The sequence below is a fragment of the Poromitra crassiceps genome, assembly GCF_964638095.1.
Source record: "Poromitra crassiceps genome assembly, chromosome: 25".
In the NCBI taxonomy this organism is placed as follows: domain Eukaryota; kingdom Metazoa; phylum Chordata; class Actinopteri; order Beryciformes; family Melamphaidae; genus Poromitra; species Poromitra crassiceps.
Genome location: NC_139649.1, coordinates 3181613 through 3204738, shown reverse-complemented (window position 1 = coordinate 3204738; position 23126 = coordinate 3181613). Strand labels below are relative to the sequence as shown.

Sequence of the window (23126 nt, the reverse complement as noted above, 5' to 3'; positions counted from 1 at the left end):
ACCTAAGACAAATGCAACCTTTATAAGTGCTTTTTCAAATCTCCTCTCTACCCTGTGCCCCACCTTTTCCAGGCTGGTGGTTCTTGGTGATTTTAACATTCATGTGGATGCCCCCAAGTGCTCCCTGGCCACTGACTTTCTCAACCTTTTGGACTGCCTCCCACTTACACAACATGTACAAGGTCCCACCCATAACCATGGCCATACTCTTGATCTCGCCATCACTGGTGATGTTCCAGTGACCAACTCTCACATTCTAGATCTTGGCACCTCTGACCACCGGATGGTGCTATTGGACACAACCTTTTTTCCACCTGCCCCTAGCAACAAACACAGCATCACCTTCCGTAAGACAAAGGACATTGACCATGCCCTGCTATCATCTGCTCTCTCCTCTGCCCTCTGCTGCACTCTCACTTGAAGAGCATGTCCGCCGTCACAATAGCACTCTGTGTGATGGCCTAGACAGGTGTCTTTCCACCGCTCCGCCCCCTGGTACACTGAGTAAACGTGACGCATAAAAACTGGTCCATGCCTTTATCAGCTCCCGCATTGACTACTGTAACGCTCTCCTTGCTGGTCTACCAGCCAAAACCATCCGGAGGTTACAGTATGTCCAGAACAGTGCTGCCTGGGTTCTTACCAAAACCCGCAAATCACAACACATAACCCCAGTCTTACACTCCCTTCACTGGCTCCCAATAAAAAATCGGATCACCTTCAAACTACTTGTGTTCAAAGCCATAAACTGTACCGGTCCAACATATCTCCAAGAACTCCTCACCCCTCAATCATCACCCCGGTCACTCAGGTCCACCAGCTCAAACCTCCTTGCTGTGCCGAGAACAAAGCTGGCCAGCATGGGAGACCGTGCGTTCTCATCTCTGGGTCCACGGATGTGGAACCAGCTCCCAGAAACGATTAGGGCCTCACTCACTTGCTGTTTTTAAATCACAACTTAAGACTCACCTGTTCCACTGTGCTTTCCCCTAGTTTTACCATGTTCTGTGCTTTTATTGCCCGTTTCATGTGCCTTTTAATATGTTGCTTTTATGTGAACTGATCTTGTTTTTAGCTGATCTGTTTTATGTGCTTTTAATATGTTACTATTATATTATGTTTTTTACTCTGTGAAGCACCTTGAGATTTCGTTGTATTTTAAAGTGTGCTATACAAATTAAATCCATTATTATTATTATTATTATAAGTATGAGCACATAAGAGGCTATTAGCGTGATGTGTGTAGTCCTTCATAGATCTAGCCTCTTCATTTTGTTCTCAAAGTGCACCAGATTGATGCATTTTACTTTCAAATGTACATTTTCTTCTGGGGGGCCATGCACCTAGGGGGTCTGCAGACCCTCTGCCACTGCCAAATGCCCCCCCCCCCCCCCCCCCCCCCACACACACACTTTCCAAATGAAACCTACGCCCCTGTGTGCTATTCTCCCTGTCTGAGTGTTGAACGGTTCAAAGAGGAAGGAAGAAAGAAAGAAAGAAACCCTCGCTCTTTGATTGTGAGGGACTGACACTGAGACATTTCAGTTTGAGATAGTTGATTGTCTCCTGTCAAATATGGAATATAGCTCACGTCACAGCATTTACTGCATTTACCTAGAGGATGACAAATACTAACCTGACACTGCCAGATGCTTTGTTTTCACGTAACCATTTGGGAACGAGTCACTCGGGAAACTGTTTCAAAGAGCATATACTTTTTTCCGGGGAAAACAATGAATTCCTGTATTGATTAAAGGTATACTATGCATATTTCCCCTGTATTTACGTAAAAAAAACAATATGCATATATGTAGTTCTCCATTAGATTTTGCCACGTTCACATCATATCAGAAGAAGTGCAGGAATAGGATGACAACTTGCTGTTACAACCTTGAAATATTCATGTGTTCAACTCATTGGAGCGCCCACATCCAAGATGGTCAATAATTGATTAATAATGACTGATTTGAAGGTAACTTCACCCTGTTCTTGGAGATAGGCATAGACCTGATCTAGAGCTATAATGGATACGTTTGGTGATGTGGAATTTATTTGACAACTAAAAAATACAATACACCAACAAGCATGCAGTATAAAATACTTCATCAGGATATCACAATAAAGTCGTAGTAGGACTTATTTCCATTGCGGTCCTGAAGTCTCAGCTGGGAGGCAGACAGAAAATGGAGTGAGTGGAAAGCAACAGATCACACAAACGGAGAGCTTTTAGCTTTGACAGCTTGATGGTGATAGGCTGAATGGGAAAAGGTGTCTTACTCTGATTGGCCTAAAATAAACGTTACCTCCCACAAACAGTGACGCTAGATAGAAGCGGGAAAAGGGTGATTGATGACGTAATTTTATGAATGAGTGGGCGTGACAATAAGAGGGTTTCTCTTAAGAGGGAAAGAAGTGAATGACTGAAGAGCTGAATGATTCTCCTAGAAAAGTGAATGCATAAAAAGAGAGTCAATGATGATAATTAAGTCTCTCTTAAAGAATTTTTGCTTAAGCTACATTTATTGATATTGATATCCCATTTTATAATACACATAAAAAACATCAATGTTGTACAATCATGAATAATAAAAACACACACACAAGTTGATTTTTTTTTTTAAGTATTCAGAGAACTATCAGATTTAATTTCGTTATGTATTTTGTTCCACTCCTCCCCCCTATTTAGAGGAATGTACTTCTCCCAACTTTGCTTTTTAGGTTGGGTTGTTTCAAGTTCGACACACTAGCCCTAGTGGTTGTTTGTCTTTTCATACTGCATGAACAAATAATGTGTAGCCTAACTACTTACAGTATAGTAACTTTTCTAAAAACAATGTTTACAAGGTGCTGCCAAGGTACTGTAATACACAGAGACTCAGATGTTTGGAGATTTTCCATCACAAACATTTATTTCCATTGTGTCTTCTATGAAAGACCAAAAACAACTGGACATACACACAAAACAGCAAAAACAATAAAAGGTTGATAGAGCTATAGCTAAATTATCTTCATGGTTACTTCTATTTCTTCCAAATGAATGTCCACTTCCTTTTGAAACAGCTTTGGTAGGAGAATGTTAGATTTTCAGGGGAGGTAGAGATATCAGAGGAGCAAAATGAGCTTTGAGCTGCTGAACTTTTCACATGGGGGATGATACAAAATGTGGAATATGAACCATAGTAATAATAAGTTCTGAGAGGCTATCCAGGGCAGTGCCATTTATAACATCCAGGGGCAGTGCCATTTCTACATATCAAAATTTAATTGGAGGATAAACCCCTTGAGAGAGAGATGCATTTTGTAGGGGATCCTCAGGCTTAAAACATAGAAATGACCATTTAAACAAAACAATATACATAATAATAAACAATCCAATGATGCTAAAAAATCAACATAGTAACATTAAAAAATACATACACATAAGGGCTCTCACACAGACCCAAACCAGACTATCTATTACAAATGTAATCTGTAAAGAATGAATAAAAAATGTAAAATGAAGAATGAATAAAAAATGTAAATTGAACCAAGCAAATAACATGATTGTGACCTTGGAATTACAAGGTTCTACTCGCCTTCCCTGTCTAAATCGAGCTACTCACATTAACCTACTCCATGAATGCCCATCAACACATTTGTTTATTTATTTAGAAAACAAATGATTTTTTTGATTTTGAAAACAAACTGACCCATCTCCATTCAACTCAGTGAACGCCAAAAACTCTGAAGCTCAACATCTCTGAACTATCCTGAAGGTAGATAGAACCCCACAACTCAATGAAAATGAATAAACAGTAAATACATTCAAAAACATATGTAAAGAAGTAATCAATCTGATTGAGTTAGGCTTTTCTTCCAGTCTGATGGTGCTTTATACATAAATGCCTTGATTGATAATACAGGACAAACAATCTGTAAGAGCTGACTTTGAAAAACAAATGTCACATTATGTACACAAAAACCTCATCCTTTTTGTTTCAGCACTTTTTTATGTTTAACACGTTCACTGCCAACAACGAGTTGAGTCGTCAAACAGAATCCAACCGTTCACTGCCAACGACGAGTTGAGTCGTCAAAAAAAAAAAAAAAAAATTTTTTGACGGTGCTACGTGGATCAATGCCCCCCGCGTCTCCTATGGAGATATTGGAAGTATTGAATGTGTATAATCTATTTTACCGACCAGCTAGGTGGCGACGGTGCTCTCCCCACAGAGAGAAAGTCAACCAAAAGCAGCCGCCTCCCGCGGCTGCTTCCTCCATTCTCAAGGAAATGGCTTGCCGATTTTACAGTCATCAGTCACCAGACTCGCCCCTCTCGGGCCGCGCCAGCAGCAGCACACGGGGGATTGCAAATTTGCATAATATATTATGGGTGAAACACACTTTGAAACGCCCGCAGAAAGGCCAGAATCGCACGCATTCCGAAAACCCAGAAACGAACGAGCCTCATTCTCATACTGTAGGCGGGGACGCTTTCGCGCTGCTGCGGTGGGGGGTTCCAGAAATGGACTGGGTGGGCAGCATAAAGCCTAGAGTCGCACGGGGCTTCATCGGGGCTCTCAAACCCAAGAGACGAGTGAGCCCTATCCACACTCGCTGCCAGGGAGGGAGGCTGCTCAAACTCGCTGCCAGGGAGGGAGGCTGCTCAAACTCGCTGCCAGGGAGGGAGGCTGCTCAAACTCGCTGCCAGGGAGGGAGGCTGCTCAAACTCGCAGCAGCAGAGCACTCGCTTGTGACAAACGCAGGCTGAAAGCCACTAGACACGCCCACGGAGGGAGGAGTTGAAGGAGAGGGCGTTCGGAACTATATTGTTTGGATGTCTGATCTCTCACTGATGCCAAAAATAAATGGTTAAAGTGACTGTTCTGCCTGTTTGATTGAATTTCACAAAACTGCGATTATCTCAGCTTTCACTCTCAGACAGCTGAAACCATGCTGTACTCAACGGCTAATATCTACATAACTACTAACTCTACAAACTAACTCTTTTAGACAGAGAAAGCACACATTCTATTAGTACTTTTGTGAACTTTGTGTTCACAAACTCCAAGCAGAAAAGAATCCTCGGCTCTTCTAAAATGAGCCAGAATCCTCAAAAAACGGCCTGGCAGAAGCTACCTACAGCAAAAAAAAAACGGCTGGCAGTCAATGTGTTAAACGTATTTTTTTGTGTGCATCTGGGTGGGTCTTCTGTAAGGGTTCATTGTTCAAAGACAGAATGCATTACTTACTGGCGAACCCTTAATCAAACTCATAGGTGTTGAAATCATAAATAAAAAATACTAACATGTAATTAAAGAGTAATAGAGGATATATGGGCCTGCATCGGTCAGGGTGGAGCATGATGCATCCTGGTTAGAAGCCTGGGCAATGTGGAAGGAGGACATGCTGCCCATGGGCAGCTACATGCTGCCCATGTAGCACGTCCTCTCTCTCCACGTCACTGGTGGATCCAAAGGAACAGCAGAGCTGTTACAGTTTGGTACCAGGTTACAGTTCAGAACCAGGTTTACTGCCTTAGGGGCTCTGACTCCTGATTTTTTTTTGTGATCAAATTTTTATTCAATTTTGTCAAATGAAGATCATGACAGTGGTACTATAAATAGTACAAGGAGTCATATGCATACAAACAGCAATTGACAGGCTATATTTATATCACCAATGCCTTGCAAAGAAAAGATTAACAATAAATGTTAGGAGTGAGGAGAAGAAAAAAAGAGAAACATGAGGGAAGCAGACAAACAAAACAATAATAATAAAAAAAAGTACAAGTACAGTAAAAATATGGACACTAGAAATGTGTATATGTGTAGATCTTATATCCTATCAGAGTGACACCTTAGATCTAAACAAGAGAGTCTGGGTTTGAAAGAGAACCAATAAGGATGTCCCAGGCCTCTACAGTTGATGCCCGCGCTTTATGAGTTACAGCTAACGATCTTTCTATGAGGGCAATGTCCCTCAAATGATTCAGCCATTCTTTTGCTGATGGGGGGTCGGGGGTGAACCATGAGTGAATTATGGTCTTTTTGGCGGCAGTTAAGCCTGCGAAAATAATTTTCCTAAAGGCTAACGTGGTATTATCACTGAGAGTGATACTGCACTAAATGTAACCAGAACACTGTTGGAACATATCTTCATGTTTTTTGGGAGTGTCCTTCTGTTTGTAACCTTTGGTCCAAGGTGGCGGAGAGCCTTGAGAATATTCTGAAATTCCCAATTCCTAAACAACCTATGTTATTTCTTTTCAATGATGATTCTACTCTCAGTGACTCCTGATTTTTTATCAAGATTTACTCCCAAAGCCTTTTCTATGAGTGGATATAGCCGCAAGGCAGTGGAGGTTTTAAAGCAGAGTTTTCCTTCTCCTAGGAAGACTACCAGTCAAGGCTAACAAGCTCTAACTACCCACAATGATATATTAATAATAGTAAAAAAAAAATGCACTTGTAGCCAGGCGTGGTGGTGGGAGGGGGGGGAGTCAGTTGAGACGATGCTTGTGCATGCAATGTGTCATTCAGAAAAAATGTGTCATTCATTTTTCAGAAAAAAAGAATCGTTCGTCTTTGTATGATTTTTGCTTTCTTTTTCAGTGCCTTCAAAGTTTGAACCCGACTCAGGTAACCATCTCTGCCCTCTACCCTTTCTCTCTTAATGAGCATCTTAATGTATGCTGGAGTGCTCAGTGGGTTAGGCCTCAAGGCGATCTTATTCAGTCGATCCTTTGCCTCCTTTACGAGAGCCATCATCCTTTCCTGAATTATCGGGATCTGGTCCTTTAACTTCTCAATCATTTCTTGAACAGTCATCTTAGCTTCTTTATACTCTTCCATCAGCTCTTTCACTGTCACCTTCTCTTTACATTTCTCACTCACCCATTTAGTGCGAGTGTTGGAATGCACGCTCCAATCACATCTTCCCGGACACACGGTACATTTCCCCTCTTTCATGACTGTACAGCCCTTCTTGCTGCCATCATCTTTCAATTGACATGGGTAGTGGCATGATATTTTACATTCCATGCAGTTGGTGACATACTCTCCCTTTTTTTTTTTTATCTTTTTTTCGACACGCTTATGAAGGATTCTCTCAAAATTGAAATCTTCATTTGAAGAGATGTCAGCTTCATGTGCTTGAATTGTCTGTATTGTAATCTCAATTGCTTCAATTGCTGCGTTTTCAGCTTCAATTTGCGAGAGCAAACCTTCAATAGCTGCTTCAAGATGCTTGCGCTCTTCTAGAACAGCTTTGGTCATCTGCAAGCTTTTGGTTGTCATTTGGTCTAAAGCAGTGAAAAACTTGTTCATGCTGTTGACACCAATTTTCCAAAACATTTGAGGCATATCCGTGTCTTCAAGAAGGTTCTTTGCAAACAGTGCTGAGTTGTTGAATTTAAAGTGAACTGGAAGTCCGCTGTCTGTTTTGGGGCATGGGACCTGAGCTCTGAGGATCGCCTCGAGAACCTGTGGCTGCTGGGCATCTATAAATGTCACCAACATCTGAATGTTCTCTTCTACATCTTTACCAAAAATTGAGAACACTGAATCAAACACATATTTCTGTGTTGCTGTTAGCCGTACAAGAGAGGCCTTGACCACAAAACACACTGCATCAATCGCACTGACTCCCTTAGCAGATTTGAAAAGTGTCTGGATCTGCTTTGTGATCTCCTCATCTCTTTCTATTCCTCTTGTATCTACAAAACCTGGTGTGTCAACAATAGTCAGAGAATGTGGGATTTCAAACCCCTCTTCGTGGTTAATTCTGTAGACAGTGACGTCAGAAGTCTGGCTTTCAGTTTGTGATCTCAACTCATCCTCAACAATTAATTTGAATCTGAAAGTGTCTTTCCACTCTACACCAAGGATGTAGTTGATCATTCCATTGATGAGAGTGGACTTTCCTGATCCGCTTTCTCCAAGAAGCATTATAGTGCGATTTCGCTTCATGCTTTCTAGGCCAAAACTGTAGCTGCTGCATCCGTCTATATCGGTATTGTCTTTGTCCAGAGGAAGTTTGTAAACTGAAGGTGATTCAGACTTTAAGTCCAACTGACTTTTACGCTTGAGCAATTCCTTGAGGGATTCCTGCTTTGTTGTCGAGACATTAACTGAGATGCTTTCCTTGCTTCTGCCAGCTTCACCATAGTCACATCTGACCCTGACAGCGTACTTTGTCTCTGCCGGAAGCCCAGAAATTACAGTATTTTCTGCTCTTGACACTATTTGTTTCCATTCAAGTTCTTCATGTTTCACCTCTGGGGCTGCGTTTGCGTACTCCACGATGTAGCTCAAAATGGTGACACCTTTGCTAAGCTCATCAGGTTCCTCCCAGCTAACTGCTATCTCACTTGAATTTGCTTCAACTTGAAGTTTTTCAGGAGGACTAGTGGGTAAGGTTATGATGGAACCACTAACGTCACTGGCTGGCCCTTTACCTACTGAGGACACTGCTCTGCATCTGATCATGTACTGTGTGTTAGGAGTCAGACCAGATACTGTGACGCCTTCAGCTTTTGTTGCTTTCTTTTGTTGCCAAACATATTCTCCAGTGACACAGTACTCAACAGAGTAGTGGGTGATGCCCTCTACTCCAAATCTTGGTGGGCAAATCTTCACTGTCACACTGTTGTGGGTTGTGTCACTTACTGTTGGTGCTTCAGGCTTTGAAGGTGGCTCAAAGTTCTCAGTGACTAAGGAGCCGTCTTTATACAGATGGACACTCGCACCTTTTTGCATCTCATTTGGTATACCTGCTATTAGGAACTTAATGCTGTTGTTGTTCTTGTTGTTCTCTGCAAAATCAACAAAGAGCGTTGCTTTTTCCCTCATTGCATCTGATACTTCCTTTGAATAATACCATGATTGTTCGGGGGCGTCCTGCTGGCTCAGTGGTGTAGGGCATGTACCATGTAACTGGTAAGTGCTGGGTTCAGGTCCGGCACAGGACATTTGTTGCAGGTCATCCCCCACTCTCTCTTGATCTTTCCTGTCTCTCTCACCTTGAAACAGTCTAGCAGGGGCAATAATTGAACTACTCAAGGAGAGCTTGTGAAGGCAGGCTTGAGGACTCTCTGTTTCTTCTAAGTAGTTTGATAAAGCTGAGAGGTAAGGTTCAGCGTTTTCCAGTGAGGTGAAAGCAAAGCACACAGCATGCTCTGCACTAAGGATTTCTTTGTCAAGCGCTTTTCGAGATGTGAATATCTTGGTGTTTTTCATCTTGTCTGTAAGACATTGTAACGTGTTGAGTTCTCTCTCTTTAAAATCAAGCCACTCATTCAGCTTTTCATTGTTGAATGGAGAAGAATGTATCTTTTTTAGGATCTCTACCAGCACACTCTCCTCTTCCCCACCTCCCCGGATTGATGGAAGTTTCTTTGCCAGGATCTGCTGGAATTCCAGCGTGTACTCGGAGCACAATTCTTTAAACCTTTTCAGCTTTTTGAGAATCTGTGGGAATTGCTGGGCTGTAATGCTTTCCATTGCATCATTCCATCTCATCTCCAGCTCACTAAAGTCCTCCAGGACCTTCTCAACTTTCTGCACAAGAGTACCTCTTATCTGACGGAAAAGTTGAGCAGCAGATGAATCTAACTCTGTCAGGGGCAGCAGCCAGACTTTCATTGGTACAGCATTTTCTCCATTTGTTCCCAGTAATTGTGGGAGGCTTTGGTAGACTTGTACTGCATCCTGAAAACACACAGGATTCTTCTCAACGTAAAAATCTCCATAGAATTTGCAGTGGAATTCTTCAGCATTTGCAATGTCCACATTTTCTGTTTGCAGGAAACATTCAGCTCCTATCTCAAGCTTAGGAATCTTGTTGAGCGCTACCTTCAGTTTGCCCTCAACTTTTTTATGCTCCTCCTTTTCAGGCACCTCACAGCCAAATACAAAGAAGGCTTCTGCACCATAAAGGATACCTGTGACTACATGTGTTGCAAGTCCTTCATCAAAAACATCTGGATGTTTCACATTGCCTCTTGCAAGGTGTTCCATTGACAGTTGCTGGAACTTTGTGGTAATTTTGTATTGTAATGCTACTCTGGCCTGTTTTTTGGAAGTCTTGCAATCTTTTAGGTATTTAGCAGATCCCTCAACATCTACCAGTCCACTCAAGACACTTGCCTTCAGGGAGGCTCCAACGTTTAATGCTTTAAATTTGTTGTCCATTGAGTTAGATTTAACTATCTCAAATTCACTGCGTTTCTGGGGGGTTTCTCGTATATTCTTTTCCAGGGCATCATGGTCCCACAATGTCATGCCTGCAACAGAGGGGATAAAAGTTCTTACTTTTGTTTCCAAACAGCCAGGCTGCAGTTCATTTCACTACAAAAAGCTCATGCAGGCGAGCTACATTTTAGATGAAAACAACAGAAATTTCAAGTAAATCACTACTGTCAGTTGTTACTCATTTTAGTTTGGCCACTTTACTGCTGGGTTTCAACATGTTCTCACTATGCCGGCGTCGATTTGCGTTGCTTTGTCACATGCCGTGTGCATCATGTTTGGACGCACACGGTTGGGGTGAGCCACCCTGACACACTTGGGTTGGGTGTAACCTCGCGTCACCAGGCTTTCTCTCAAAGGAGAAGAGCCTGGTTTCCATTATTGGCTTCTTGGTCTTCCTGTCTAAGATCCATCCCAGATCCAGCGGATGTATGTTACAGTGTTATCGTTCCCCCATAAAAAAAGAAAGATAGTTTTATATGGTGTTCATTTTATTTTTGTGTGTTAGCTACATAGCTATAACTCTTATCACATTTATTTAGGACGCCCTGTTTTCAGAGCAGAATTGTTTTTTTGGGGCACAGAAAAGTTCCGCATTCGCTGGATTTGCAACGGCCATTTCTGCTTTTTTCCCGGATGGCCAGATGCCAAGGTTTTGGCCCCAGACTAGGTTGTGGTTAGGTGGGGTTGGGCAAAGGTCAGTGATGCCTTGGGGTTGTGGTTAGGGTTAGGGTGGCACTGGTACCCACTTGGTTGAAGTTAGGGTTTGGATATGGATCAAAGATAGGGATGGAAGCTCCATGAGCTCCATGCCCTGCAACAACGCATATTCATCCTCCCTCTGGGGAAGAAAGGCCCCGTTGCATTCTCGATTTGAGCAACAACTGATTAGTGAGCAAGATAGTAGTTGGTGACAACCGACATCTGTTATTGCCCTTATCAAAGCAGTCTAACACCGCTCTAAATGGTCCTGAAAGACCACGCAGCGCTACTTCCCAATATCATATTTAGGCTAATGAAAAATTGTATCTCATTATTATGAGAAAACGGGCTTTGTTATCTCGAGATATCGTTATCACAAGAAAATGACCTTTGTTATCTCAACATAATGAGATAATTATCTTGTTATATTATCATGAGAAAACCTTGTTCCCTGGTCTGCTCTCGGCACTCTCATTAGAGCAGGCAGACAGAGTTGAAAATGTTGCAGATTAATGTTTAGCATGTTGTCATTGCATTATTAAATAGCTTGATATTAAGGCTTACCAGGAACCAGTTTGTCTTGGCGACAGTCGTACAACATCCCAAGACTGAAAGGCCGGCCAAGCGCTGCCACCTTTAACGTCTCCATCGCTCAGTCTGCACTGGAGAAAACAGACAACAGTTTGTTACTGTAGTTAATTAAAGATAATGGAGCATTTTCCCCCCGCTATACCAGAGTGAGAGTAAGAGCAGCCAGACTCTCTCCTGTGCTGTAAAGTACAGCTGTAAGTTAGCCTGGTAAAACAATCTTGATAACATGACCTCGCATTCTGTTTCCAATCGGCATAAAATAACATGTGACACCATCAGGGTGTGCTGTTCAGTGGATACACGGGATAAACAACACATCCTCAAACCGAATAGACAAAAAAAGTTGATTTCCAATTACTCTAAAACTACATTCATGAGCATTATGCGGTGCCGCGTTTGCTGGTTATGCTTAGGCAATTAAAAAGACTTGGTTAACACATTCAGTGCCACAGCGCTTCAGTAAAATTGTCTGGAGCCTGTGCCAGATTCACTTCCATTCAGTTGAAAACAGCTATAGAATTTTTTCTATTATGGCTATATTAACGGGGCTGGACTTTAATGAAAGATTGAACACTCCTGCTTCTTCCAAAGAAGAAATTTTGTTTCTAGACAGTTCCATTATGAAATTACAGCCTCTCAAAAAAGTGCACTTTCAATGGTTTTCTGTCGTTTTTTTTTACTTTCCAAGTTATAGGCCCTTTTATGAATACCTTTTGCACTCTAATTTCGACCACATTCACTGACTCTGGCTGGTGTTTTCTGATGTGGTGGCGTGTGGTGTGGTTTCTGTGAAGCCTGTGTGACACACACACCTCTCCCCCCCCCCCCCCTCCCTCCCCCCTCTCCCCTCTCCACCTCTGAGCTGCGGGCTCCTCCCACACGCACAGTTTGTTTTCTCGTTTTTGCCCCGGACAGATCCCAGCGCGCATCATTTCCTTGATGGGCAAACGCGACTGAACGAAAAGGCATGGCCGTTCGGCTTCGGATGCTGCCTTTCTAGGAAATCGTGTGGAGATAGATAGAAGCATAAGAGCTCAGTTGTGAGCGCGGATGCAGCCGAGCCCACTCTCCGCTGTAGGCAGAGCAATATATACGGCGCTGGCAGAAAGCATGCATCGGTTTCCACTTTCTCCGCTGTCTCCTGTACAAAGTAAAGGATCTGAGGTGGGTGGAGCAGCTCCTGTGACGATGTTTAAGGTGGCGCCGTGTGATCCCTTGAAGGGATTCATGCTCACTGGCTAGGTACGACCTTAAACAGCAGAATTATGGAATAATATGAATTATGATTTTAGGACGTCCACAGACGTCCTTGGCACTCCTCGTTACTTTTTTTTAGGACGTCCACAGACGTCCTTGGCACTGAATGTGTTAAGGTTAGGAAAATAAAACAACTTGGTTAGGCAAATGAAACAACTTGGTTAAGGGTAGGCAAATAAAACAACTTGGTTAAGGGTAGGCAAATAAAACAACTTGGCTAAGGTTAGGCAAATAAAACAACTTGGTTAAGGGTAGGCACATAAAACAACTTGGTTAAGGTTAGGCAAATAAAACAACTTGGTTAAGGGTAGGCACATAAAACAACTTGGTTAAGGGTAGGCAACTAAAACAACTTGGTTAAGGGTAGGCAAATAAAACAACTTGGTTTAAAAAAAAAGGCTGAGAAGGGACACAACCAGATTGGAGAGAATCATTAATAATTGATACCAGGCATGGACCAATAGACCTGAGAGTATTTTTTTAGCAGAGCGAGGTACGAGAAGTGAGGGAGTTTCGTACGAGGCAGGAGGAATGACAGCGTTTTCGTATGAGGACTGAAGCCGATTCAGGGCACCGCTGAGGCATGAGCTGTGTTTAGTCTGAGGAATGATGCCTTTTACTCTAAGGTCTGAGGATGCCCTAATATGGCTGATTGATTAGCCTCCTTGCGTTCCATACATTCCAAAGCAGCAGAGGGTAGATTAAAGTGTTGGCGCGAAAGACAGACAATGTCAGGCCTTCCAGCCAAAAAACCTTGGGCACACTGATTGACAAGCAAATTTGAAAATGCCACTTCATATCAAAAAGGTTGCCGACGCCTGCACTAAAGTATTAGTGGAAACACATTCAATAACAGTTTGCAAATGCTTTGTGGAAACACAGACGCAGGCATGTTCATGCAGGATTTAAAAGATGTAGTAATGAGAAATTGGGCTTCAGCATCTTCTCCCAACAGTAATGATAGAAGAATAAGAAGAAATACAAATAATAAAAACAACTTTCTTACCGTCTCTCTCAACTGCTGCGACAGTCAGATGCACCAAGTCTTAATCAGCATGTTCTTCCCTCTAATGGAAAACAGAATTAAACTATTAGGACTTTTACCACTGTTAATGTGACAACTTTCCATTAATGCAATAACCAACAGCAAATAGTGGAATAGTTCTGTTATTGTAATAATTTTTGCATAATTTAAGGAAAACTTTAAGGAAACATTTATATTTTTTTAATCCAGATCCATTTTTTTTTTTTTATGCATGCAGCATAATGAATATGTGTAAATGAGTGACAGTTGAGTTGAATTTTCACTGTTATATTATGAGTTAATTTGAACAGGAAAGATGTTCAGGCAACTTTTATTACATTAATGGGACATTTATTATGACACCATTAGTCATTATAGCTGCAAATTATTATTTTAACACATTGAGTGCCACAGCGCTTCAGTAAAATTGTCTGGAGCCTGTGCCAGATTCACTTCCATTCAGTTGAAAACAGCTATAGAATTTTTTCTATTAGGGCTATATGAACAGGGTTGGACTCTAATGAAACATTGGACACTCCTACTTCTTTCAAAGAAGAAATTTTGTTTCTAGACAGTTCCATTATGAAATGACAGCCTCTGAAAAAAGCGCACTTTCAAGGGTTTTCTGCTGTCTTTTTTTACTTTTCAAGATAAAGTCACTTTTATGAATACTCTAATTTCAAGCGCATTCACTGACTCTGGCTGGTGTTTTCTGATGTAGTGACATGGTGTGGTTCTGTGCAGCCTGCGTGCCCCCCCCCCCTCTCCACCCCGGAGCTGCGGGCTCCTCCCCACACGCACACAGTCTGTCTTCGCAGCCTCAGTTTTTGCCCCGGGCGGATTTCAGTGCAACAAGGAAATGGCAGGCGGGACTGAGGGAGAAGGTTTAGCCGTTCGGCTTCGGGTGCTGCCTTTCTGGCGGTGGGCGTGTGGAGGGGCTGTGTGCAGGCGGATAGACAGCGGCGGAGGAGCTCAGTTGTGGGCTCGGATCGCAGCCAACTGTCAGCTGCGGACAGAGCAATCTGTGTGGCTCTGGCTGCAGCATGCGTCGGTGTCTCTCTGATCACGGCTTTCTCCGTTTTCTCCTGCACAAAGTAAAGGATCTGAGGTGGGTGGCGCAGCTCCCGTATATCCCTTGTGCCGTGTGATCCCTTGAAGGGATTCATGCTCACTGGCTGGGTACGACCTTAAACAGCAGAATTATGGAATAATATGAATTATGATTTTAGGACGTCCACAGACGTCCTTGGCACTCCTCGTTACTTTTTTTTAGGACGTCCAGAGACGTCCTTGGCACTCAATGTGTTAATGGGAACTTCATCAATTAACGGCTATGGCTAAATAGAGTATCAATACTGCAGTACAGTATCAGTACTGTTGTGCAGTATCAGCTTATAGAGCTGAACAGTCATGTGACATCTCTTGCCCCAGAAGTGAGTTTCCCATTCATTGTCTCCATAGACATTTCGAAAAATCTAAGGCTGGAACCAAGTCAACCCGTGACCTACTGAATTGTGAGTGACCATAAACATTTTCACTTGGAGCAAAAACAAAAATAATTGTATAATAATTGTAATTGTTATTTTTTGTTTGAATTTCCAAGCCGACATCAGTCGCAGTCGCGTTGTGTAAACCCATCAACAACTCCCGTCAATATCCATTGATAAACTCAAATAGCAGTCATTGTTCAGACAATATATATTTCTTACACAAAGGCACATGTGAATAATACAGGGATGAGTGGAAGACTCCATTACAACATCAAAGACAACATAAAACCATTTCTCAAGTCAGCCAGAATAAAACAGAAACTTCTGGTTACAATTTTCAAAGTAATGCAATTTAAAGCAACGTGTTTACCTCAAGTACCAAAGAGTAAATAAAGAAAACATCTGCAGAGAAACCTGTTGTAAATGAACATAATGTGCCTTCGAAAAGTCAATTTTAAGCCGTAGTGAGTTATGCAGTAATAAATTAGCGCTTTTATTTTGAAGGTAAAATCTGGGTAAAGCAATGGGTGTAACATGCCGTGGTGGAGGTCTGCACTCTACCGAGTGCCCTCTATTTTTTATTTATTTTACAGCCACACTATCTTGCGGGGGGGGGGGGGGGTGATTGCACTTGGTTGTACTAATGGTGACAAAATGTACTATTGTAAGTCACTTTGGACAAAAGAGTTTGCTAAATGACATAATTAAATGTAATCCAACAGTAACAAGCAATTGATAAAAAAAAAAAATTATTTTTTCTTTAACTCATTGAGTGCCATGGATGAACATGTTCGTCAATTGGTTTAGTAACGTAGAGTGCCAAGGACGAACATGTTCGTCAATTGTGTTTTTTGACGGTGGGACGTGGATCAAAGCATCAGGCATCTCCTGTACAAATATTGTAGCTATTGAAGGTGTATAACCTATTTTACGGACTCATTAGGTGGCGACAGTGCTCTCCAGATTACAGAAAGGTCCGGAACACTGCAGCAAAAAGCCGTGATCAAAGAGAAGCCGATGCATGCTGCAGCCAGAGCCATATAGATTGCTCTGTCTGCAGCTGACGTCGGGCTGCGAACATCAGTCAATCCGCACACACAACTGAGCTCCTCTGCCTCTGTCTGTCTGTCTGCATATAGTTTCTCCACACGATTACCCGCCAGAAAGGCAGCACCCGACGCCGAAGGGCCAAACCTATCCCTGCAGTCCCGTTTGGCATTTCCTTGTCGCGCTGGGAGACGGCCGGGAGCCGCCCGGCGCAAAAACGGAGGCTCCGAAAATAGACTGGGTGCGTGTGGGGAGGAGTTTGCAGCTGAGGCGGGGAGAGGGGGTGGGGCACGCAGGCTCCACAGAACTACACCAGGTCACTACATCAGAAAATATTAGCTAGCGTCAGTGAATGTGCTTGAAATGCTGCATTTCACAAAAGGCTGAATATCTCAGCTTATAATTTGAAAACTGTCTTTTTGCTCAAAACAGCCTATCTTCTCCGGCTCATAACTAAAGAACGGAAAATGGGATCAATAAACTTTTTTTTGCAGATGATAGAAGAGAGTCTCCTCGTTCTTTGTGCGTGTTCGGTGTTTACATAGTAATATCACACAATATTCTGTGGGCCTCGAGAAATCACTGAAAACGCTCTGAAACTCTGGCACTTTCAGATTCAGATTCATTTATTTAAAGAATGGGACTTTACACATTAATGAACAGTACAGCCGTACAGTAAATATGCCAGGTTGTAGCCCAAGGGCTAGTTTCCACCTGTAGTCCCATGGCAGGTTGATGTAGTCATGAAAGCGAAAGAAAAATTAATAATACAACAAAGATTAAAAGTACAGAAAGTTAGTAAAACCAAAAATGATTAAAACACACAGTTAATAGTACCAAAAAAAAATTAATAGTATAAAAGGTTAGTGAAACCTAAAATAAATAAAATAAATAAAACACACAGAGCATGCTGCAAAACATGGCAAAAGATCTGTTAAGTATGTTAATTGTGATCACATTGTTGGGAGCTTCCGTTCTCCAAAAGTGGCTGGCACTCAATAAGTTAAGATACAGCCATTTATGTATTATAATATATTTTCACAAAACGCTATCTGAGTATAGGTTCCCATGATCACATGAAAATAAATAAATAAATAGCATGTAGGAGCCAAATAGAATGTAAAAATCCACGGAAAAATTATGAGACAAGTAGCTCCATAAACATGCATTTGATTTAGTAGGAAATGTCTTTTTCTTCTTCTTTTTTCAATAAAATTTTTGAAAAATAGGTGTAATAGAAAAATTGCTCACATAGGTTAGCAATTTTTTATCTTCATAATTTATTCTACACACATTGGGTCTCATTTATAAAACCTTGCATAGAATCCCTACTAAAACAATGACTAACCTGTCCAGTGACAGTGGATCTACTCGATCCAATCCGTGTTTCACCACCCAGTATTGTCTTGCAAAGGTATCCCACACAAATGTAGTGCTGTAAAAAAAACAACAACAAAATGGTTAAAAAGTAAACAAGACAACTTACGCAAATAATTTAAGCAAATCCTGACCCATCTTTAAGTCCAGTGCCCCCAGTGGTAAGGTGCGAAGATAAGTCACTGCCCAGTGCGCACAGACACCCCTTAAACATCCCACACAAATTACATTCCAAAGCCGAAATACATCTATTGTGGTTGTTGTGGTTATGTAAATATACAAATAAAAATGCCAGACCGCCCTCAAACTGAAGTGCGTGTTTCCCTTTTGTTGTGACAAGTGGAGATAATGGTTCTTTGATGTGAATGTGAAGATGTTTTGAATTATCTCTCCTGTGTCACTAAAGTCTGTTTTTCCCCCTTCGCAACTCCCCGCCTCAAGTCATTGGAAACGTTTCGATCAGCGATTGGGAACTTGGACCAACCATAGCCTATACCAGCAAACACTGGAATCTATTCTCTCTCTTTTTTCTCCCTGATTAATGCTTTAAATTCATGTGGTCATGAATGGACTGTTAATGGTCATTTACGTTATTTATTTCCTGTCTATATGAAGAGTTCAATTGCAAAAACAGATGTAAAGCCATTCTTAAAATTAGCCCAATAGACAACACCATGCTGATACTCCTGGAGTAGCCTATCGAAGCATGCGTACCTCGCGCTTGCTGAAACTCTTTATGACTATTTTCCTGCTGTCTCCTTTTTCATGTTCATTTTGGATATTTTAACACCGGCTGTAAGGTCATGTAACTGTTGCACTCTTCATGGAAAGTAGCTGCGGCTGGAGTAAACTTTTGAACGAGATCGCCGTTATTCACAGGTGCGTGTACGGCTGCAGAGAGAACACGGCAAACAACACAACCACTTCCTTTACTAGCCTTAAAAATAAAAGCACACAGTGCAAAATAAACTTAAATCACTCATAGACTCAACTACGAGGAACCTCCATAAAATAGCGTACACACCAAAATGACTGGTTGTAATGTTACGATTACATATGGAGTGAAACTAGTCTAAAAGCATTACTCAAAAGTTATATTAGGTTTAACGCTACGTTAATTTTGAAAGCCCGCTGCGGAAGACATACTTTTGCATTCTGGCTGACTTGACGGTGCTCGTTGAGGAAACAGGAGAGGAGCAGAGGAGTGCTGTAACGTTAAGCACGGCTCCCCCCCCCCTCGTGCTGATTCATCTCTAACTGTACAGTAGGGCGCAGCTTCTACAGATTATTTTTATAACGTCGAGTGCTGTAACATATATAGCCTATATAATACAGATCCTTTCCAAAAAAATTGAATATCATGGAAAAGTTAGTTTTTTCCAATAATTCCTTTCAAAAAATGAAACTTTCATAGATTATAGATTCATTACACACAAAGTGAAATATTTCTAGACTTTATTTGTTTAATTTTTCATAATTTTGGCCTACAGCTAAAAAGAAAAAGAAAAACAGTATTTCAAGAACTTAGAATAGTGTGAAGAAAATCAGCAGTTACTTCTCAGTTATGACTGACTCCAGCCTCAGTCCGCTCCCTCTGAATCTCCGGCAAATTTTTGAATCGTCTTTGCTTCACAATCCGCTGAAGCCCACAGTCATCCATGGTATTTCCGTGATATTCAAATTGTTTGGAAAGGATCTGTATATATATATATATATATATAGACACACACACACACACACACACACACACACACACACACACACACACACACACACACACACACACATATTTATGAAGTATCTACATCTACATTTAAATAAATTATGAATTAATTAGCCTACTATAGCTTTAGATAAAAACAAACATTGCACCTTATAGCTCCTGAAGAACACTCATATTAACACTAGTAGTTGGTAGGTGTCGGGTGTCAGAGGGTACACTATCCCATGCTTTTTGGTTTTGTCCTTCACTATCTGGATTCTGGGCGAAAATATTTGATTGGTACTCTTAACTGCTTGGTCCCACCAAGTCCATCTGCGCAGCGTTCTGGCTGCGCCACGGCTTTGCTCCATCCTCCGTACGGCATATATATGCCATGTATATATATAGATAGATTTTTTTTTTTTAGCGCGTTAATCACATGCCGCTATTTTGTCCCTTCGTCGCACCCGTACTTGTAGTCAAGCCGGTCACAGCGGTTCCCTGTCTCCTACCTGTGCAGGCATGGAAGAGAAAGACAGCAATACGCTTCTAAATGGCTCGTTTTACTTTAAAAACTCCCAAATGTCACAGTGGACAAGTCAACAGTAGTTTGCACCTTCTGTAAAACGGAATTAAAATATCACCGAAGTACAGCGAGTTTGAGCTATCACCTAAAAGCTAAGCATACTGGAGCAGCTAGTGGCCAGCTAGCAGCCAGCTAGCTAGCGCGAGACTCATCACTCATTCTTCCTTCAGAGTCTCAGATGCGCGGGTCCTCTAACCACTGGGAGGTCGGCTCCAATGGCTTCACGCGATATACACGTTATCAATACACAGTTTCCAATACCGAGCCATTATTCACATGGAAGTTTTTAGCGCTGTGTCATTTTGGGTTTAGACTGCTCCATAGGGCCAGCGCCGGAAGTATCGGTTCTGGAGCGAGTACTGCACTGTTTAAAATTATGCATTTATTTTCTATTCAAGATATATTTCGTAGACATTGTTACCTCCTGTCTACGTTGCACTTCTATTGAATTGAAAATAAATCTAAAATTCAAGATCACAAAGTACATTTATTTGCCTTCATTTGATTCCCAATCACGACACACTGGTAAGTATGATTAATATCGAATTAAAAATGCTTTGAAATGCAAAATAATGGCATTTTAAACATGCGATACAAAGATGTGATTAATCGCGATTAACTATAGTTTTTTTTTTTTTTTTTTTCCCCCCCCGATTTTTTATCCCATTTTATCCCCCATTAGTGCTGATTCTAAGTTTATCCTGGTTACTACTTCATCCTATGCCGATCAGGGAGAGCCGAGACTGATTCCATGCTTCCTCCGAGACATGGGCAGTCGGTCAGCCACTTCTTTTCACCTGACAGGGGAAGCTTCACCGGTAGGACATAGCACGTGGAAGGCTCACGCTATTCCAACCAGTTCCCCTCCCCCTGAACAGGCGCCCCTCAACGTTGAGAGGAGGAACCACACTAGCAACCAGGACAATGCATGTTTTTAGTGAAGGGGGTTCCTATATGAAGGAAACCCCCGGGAGGCACGGGGAGAACATGCAAACTCCACACAGAAAGGCCGTGGGGCCTAGTCGACCCCCACCCGGGCGATAGGGGTGGCACTCGGGGATATACGGACGGGCACGCATTCCTTCAGCGCTCACCTCGTCCCCAGATGGGAATCGAACCCACGACCTTCTAGCAAGATTAATCATGATTAAGAAAATTAATCGTTTGACAGCCCTAATATATATATATATATATATATATATATATATATATATATATATATATATATATGCACGGCGTATATACGCCATGTATGTATATATATACAGTGTATATATATATATATATACGGTGTATATATATATATATACACACCGTATATATATATATATATATATATATATATATATACATATATATATACACTATACATATCCCATATATATCCCTCAATACTACTTTCAGCAAATAGAAGAATATATTAATTTGATAGTGCCTATGGGCCTGTGTCCCACCTGGCGTCTTTTCCTCAGGTCCAGCGTCTATTTTCAATTGTTTCCAATGGGAGGAGAGCGTATGCGAGCGCACACGGACGTGTAGAGAAAGTGCAGAGCGCCCAGCGTCTTTTTTCGGCGTTTTTGTGCGCCGACTCCCAGCGCTTCCAGCTGAAAATATTTTAACTTTTCAGAAAGACGCTGGTGTCGGCTGCTCCTTTTCTGGTAACTAATCATATGGAAAAACTATCGCAACAGAGACAGAACGGCTCAATTGTGGGAGCAGATCGGCTAGACACTTAATATTTCTGGTGAGTGTTGTGCTTACTGCTTTTAATAGCGTAGCCTACCTGTGTTGTTAGCTTGCTAGCTGTCAGCTATCAAGCTGAACTAACGTTACTTGCAGACTGCTTCCTTGTATATTGTGTGCTGGGATCAGCGTTCCCCAGCGCACTCCCAGCTTTTAACGTCGGAAAAAGAAGCTAGGTGGACACAGGGCCTATACCTGCAGTTTTCACTTGCCGATTAAAACCTGTTTAACTGATTTAAACTAAGAAGCTGTAGGATCTGCAGATTACACAACACAAGTAAGACATCAGGACTGAATGCAACATTTCCTTCATAAAGCAGCATCAGATGTAGAGAGAGAGGTACTTACAGGAGAAGAGTCTCTTCTGATTCTGTGAGCCTGCACTCTGCCTTCTGTCTTTATAGCCTGTCTGTACTGTAGGTGTAGACCAGGCTTTCCAAACCTCGGGACCCCAAATACGGTCACCTGAAATTTCTAGAAATTGATTAATGCAAATAATTATATTAAGAATAATAGAAACACCACACAAATTAGAACAACTGAATGTTTACGATTTCACAGAAACATTAGCTAAATGACAAAATGTCAATGTAAATATACATAATTGTCATGATGGAGCCATAACGTGTGCACACACACCCCTTCCGTCTTTATAAATAGAAAAGTCTTCACTAGGGAGGTGGCTTGTTCAGTGATATGCTGCAGTGTTTCCTGTAGAAAAAATGTTCATGCCTGGAGGCATTTCAAAATGTACCCCGACCGCAACGGTGGGGGCCCTCGCTGGTGACGCTAAACTTTTAGCTAACCTGTTGGCACACATTGGCACGTTTTGGAACAGCGCTGCACCCTGGCACAATGCTCCTAAAAGCAAAATGCTTATTGTTTTGAATGATTTGGCATCGTCTATTACTGTCAACACTGTCAATAACAGTATTGTTGTATTGTAATAATATGCCATAAAGGTTTATTGAAATTTTGGGGAGAGCAGGAAAAAAGAAAAAGAAAAAAAGAAAAACTAAAATAAAGAAATCTTTTTTCTGGCTTGTAGAATGGTAGGGGAAACACTGTCACAGGAACTGAGCTGCAGGCTATTAGTAGGGTCTGCAGTAGCGTCACGAGGGCTGTGCGAAGTGTGCCACCTCACAGGGCCTCCCACCTCACAGGGCCTCGCACCTCACAGGGCCTCCCACCTCACAGGGCCTCGCACCTCACAGGGCCTCGCACCTCACAGGGCCTCCCACCTCACAGGGCCTCGCACCTCACAGGGCCTCGCACCTCACAGGGCCTCGCACCTCACAGGGCCTCGCACCTCACAGGGCCTCCCGCCTCACGGGGCCTCGCACCTCACGGGGCCTCGCACCTCACGGGGCCTCGCACC

The 23126-nt window shown here is 42.1% G+C and overlaps 1 protein-coding gene across 6 annotated transcripts; it reads right to left on the bottom strand.

Annotated features, from left to right (window-relative positions):
• Positions 1-2586: 2586 nt before the first annotated feature.
• On the bottom strand, positions 2587-22228 carry LOC310798392 (uncharacterized protein). 6 transcript variants are annotated; one of them, XM_083660941.1, is made up of 6 exons: positions 22097-22218; positions 19273-19413; positions 17689-17775; positions 13786-13846; positions 11496-11588; positions 2587-10264 (listed from the first exon to the last, which is right to left on the bottom strand). In XM_083660941.1, exons 5-6 carry the CDS (start codon positions 11578-11580, stop codon positions 6543-6545), a joined length of 3807 nt encoding a protein of 1268 aa, XP_083517067.1. In that variant the 5' UTR covers positions 11581-11588; positions 13786-13846; positions 17689-17775; positions 19273-19413; positions 22097-22218; the 3' UTR covers positions 2587-6542. The 6 variants fall into 6 exon arrangements, with proteins under 6 accessions (XP_083517067.1, XP_083517068.1, XP_083517070.1 ...); XM_083660942.1 differs by lacking the exon at positions 19273-19413 and having other exon boundaries at positions 22097-22228; XM_083660944.1 differs by lacking the exon at positions 13786-13846.
• Positions 22229-23126: the final 898 nt, after the last annotated feature.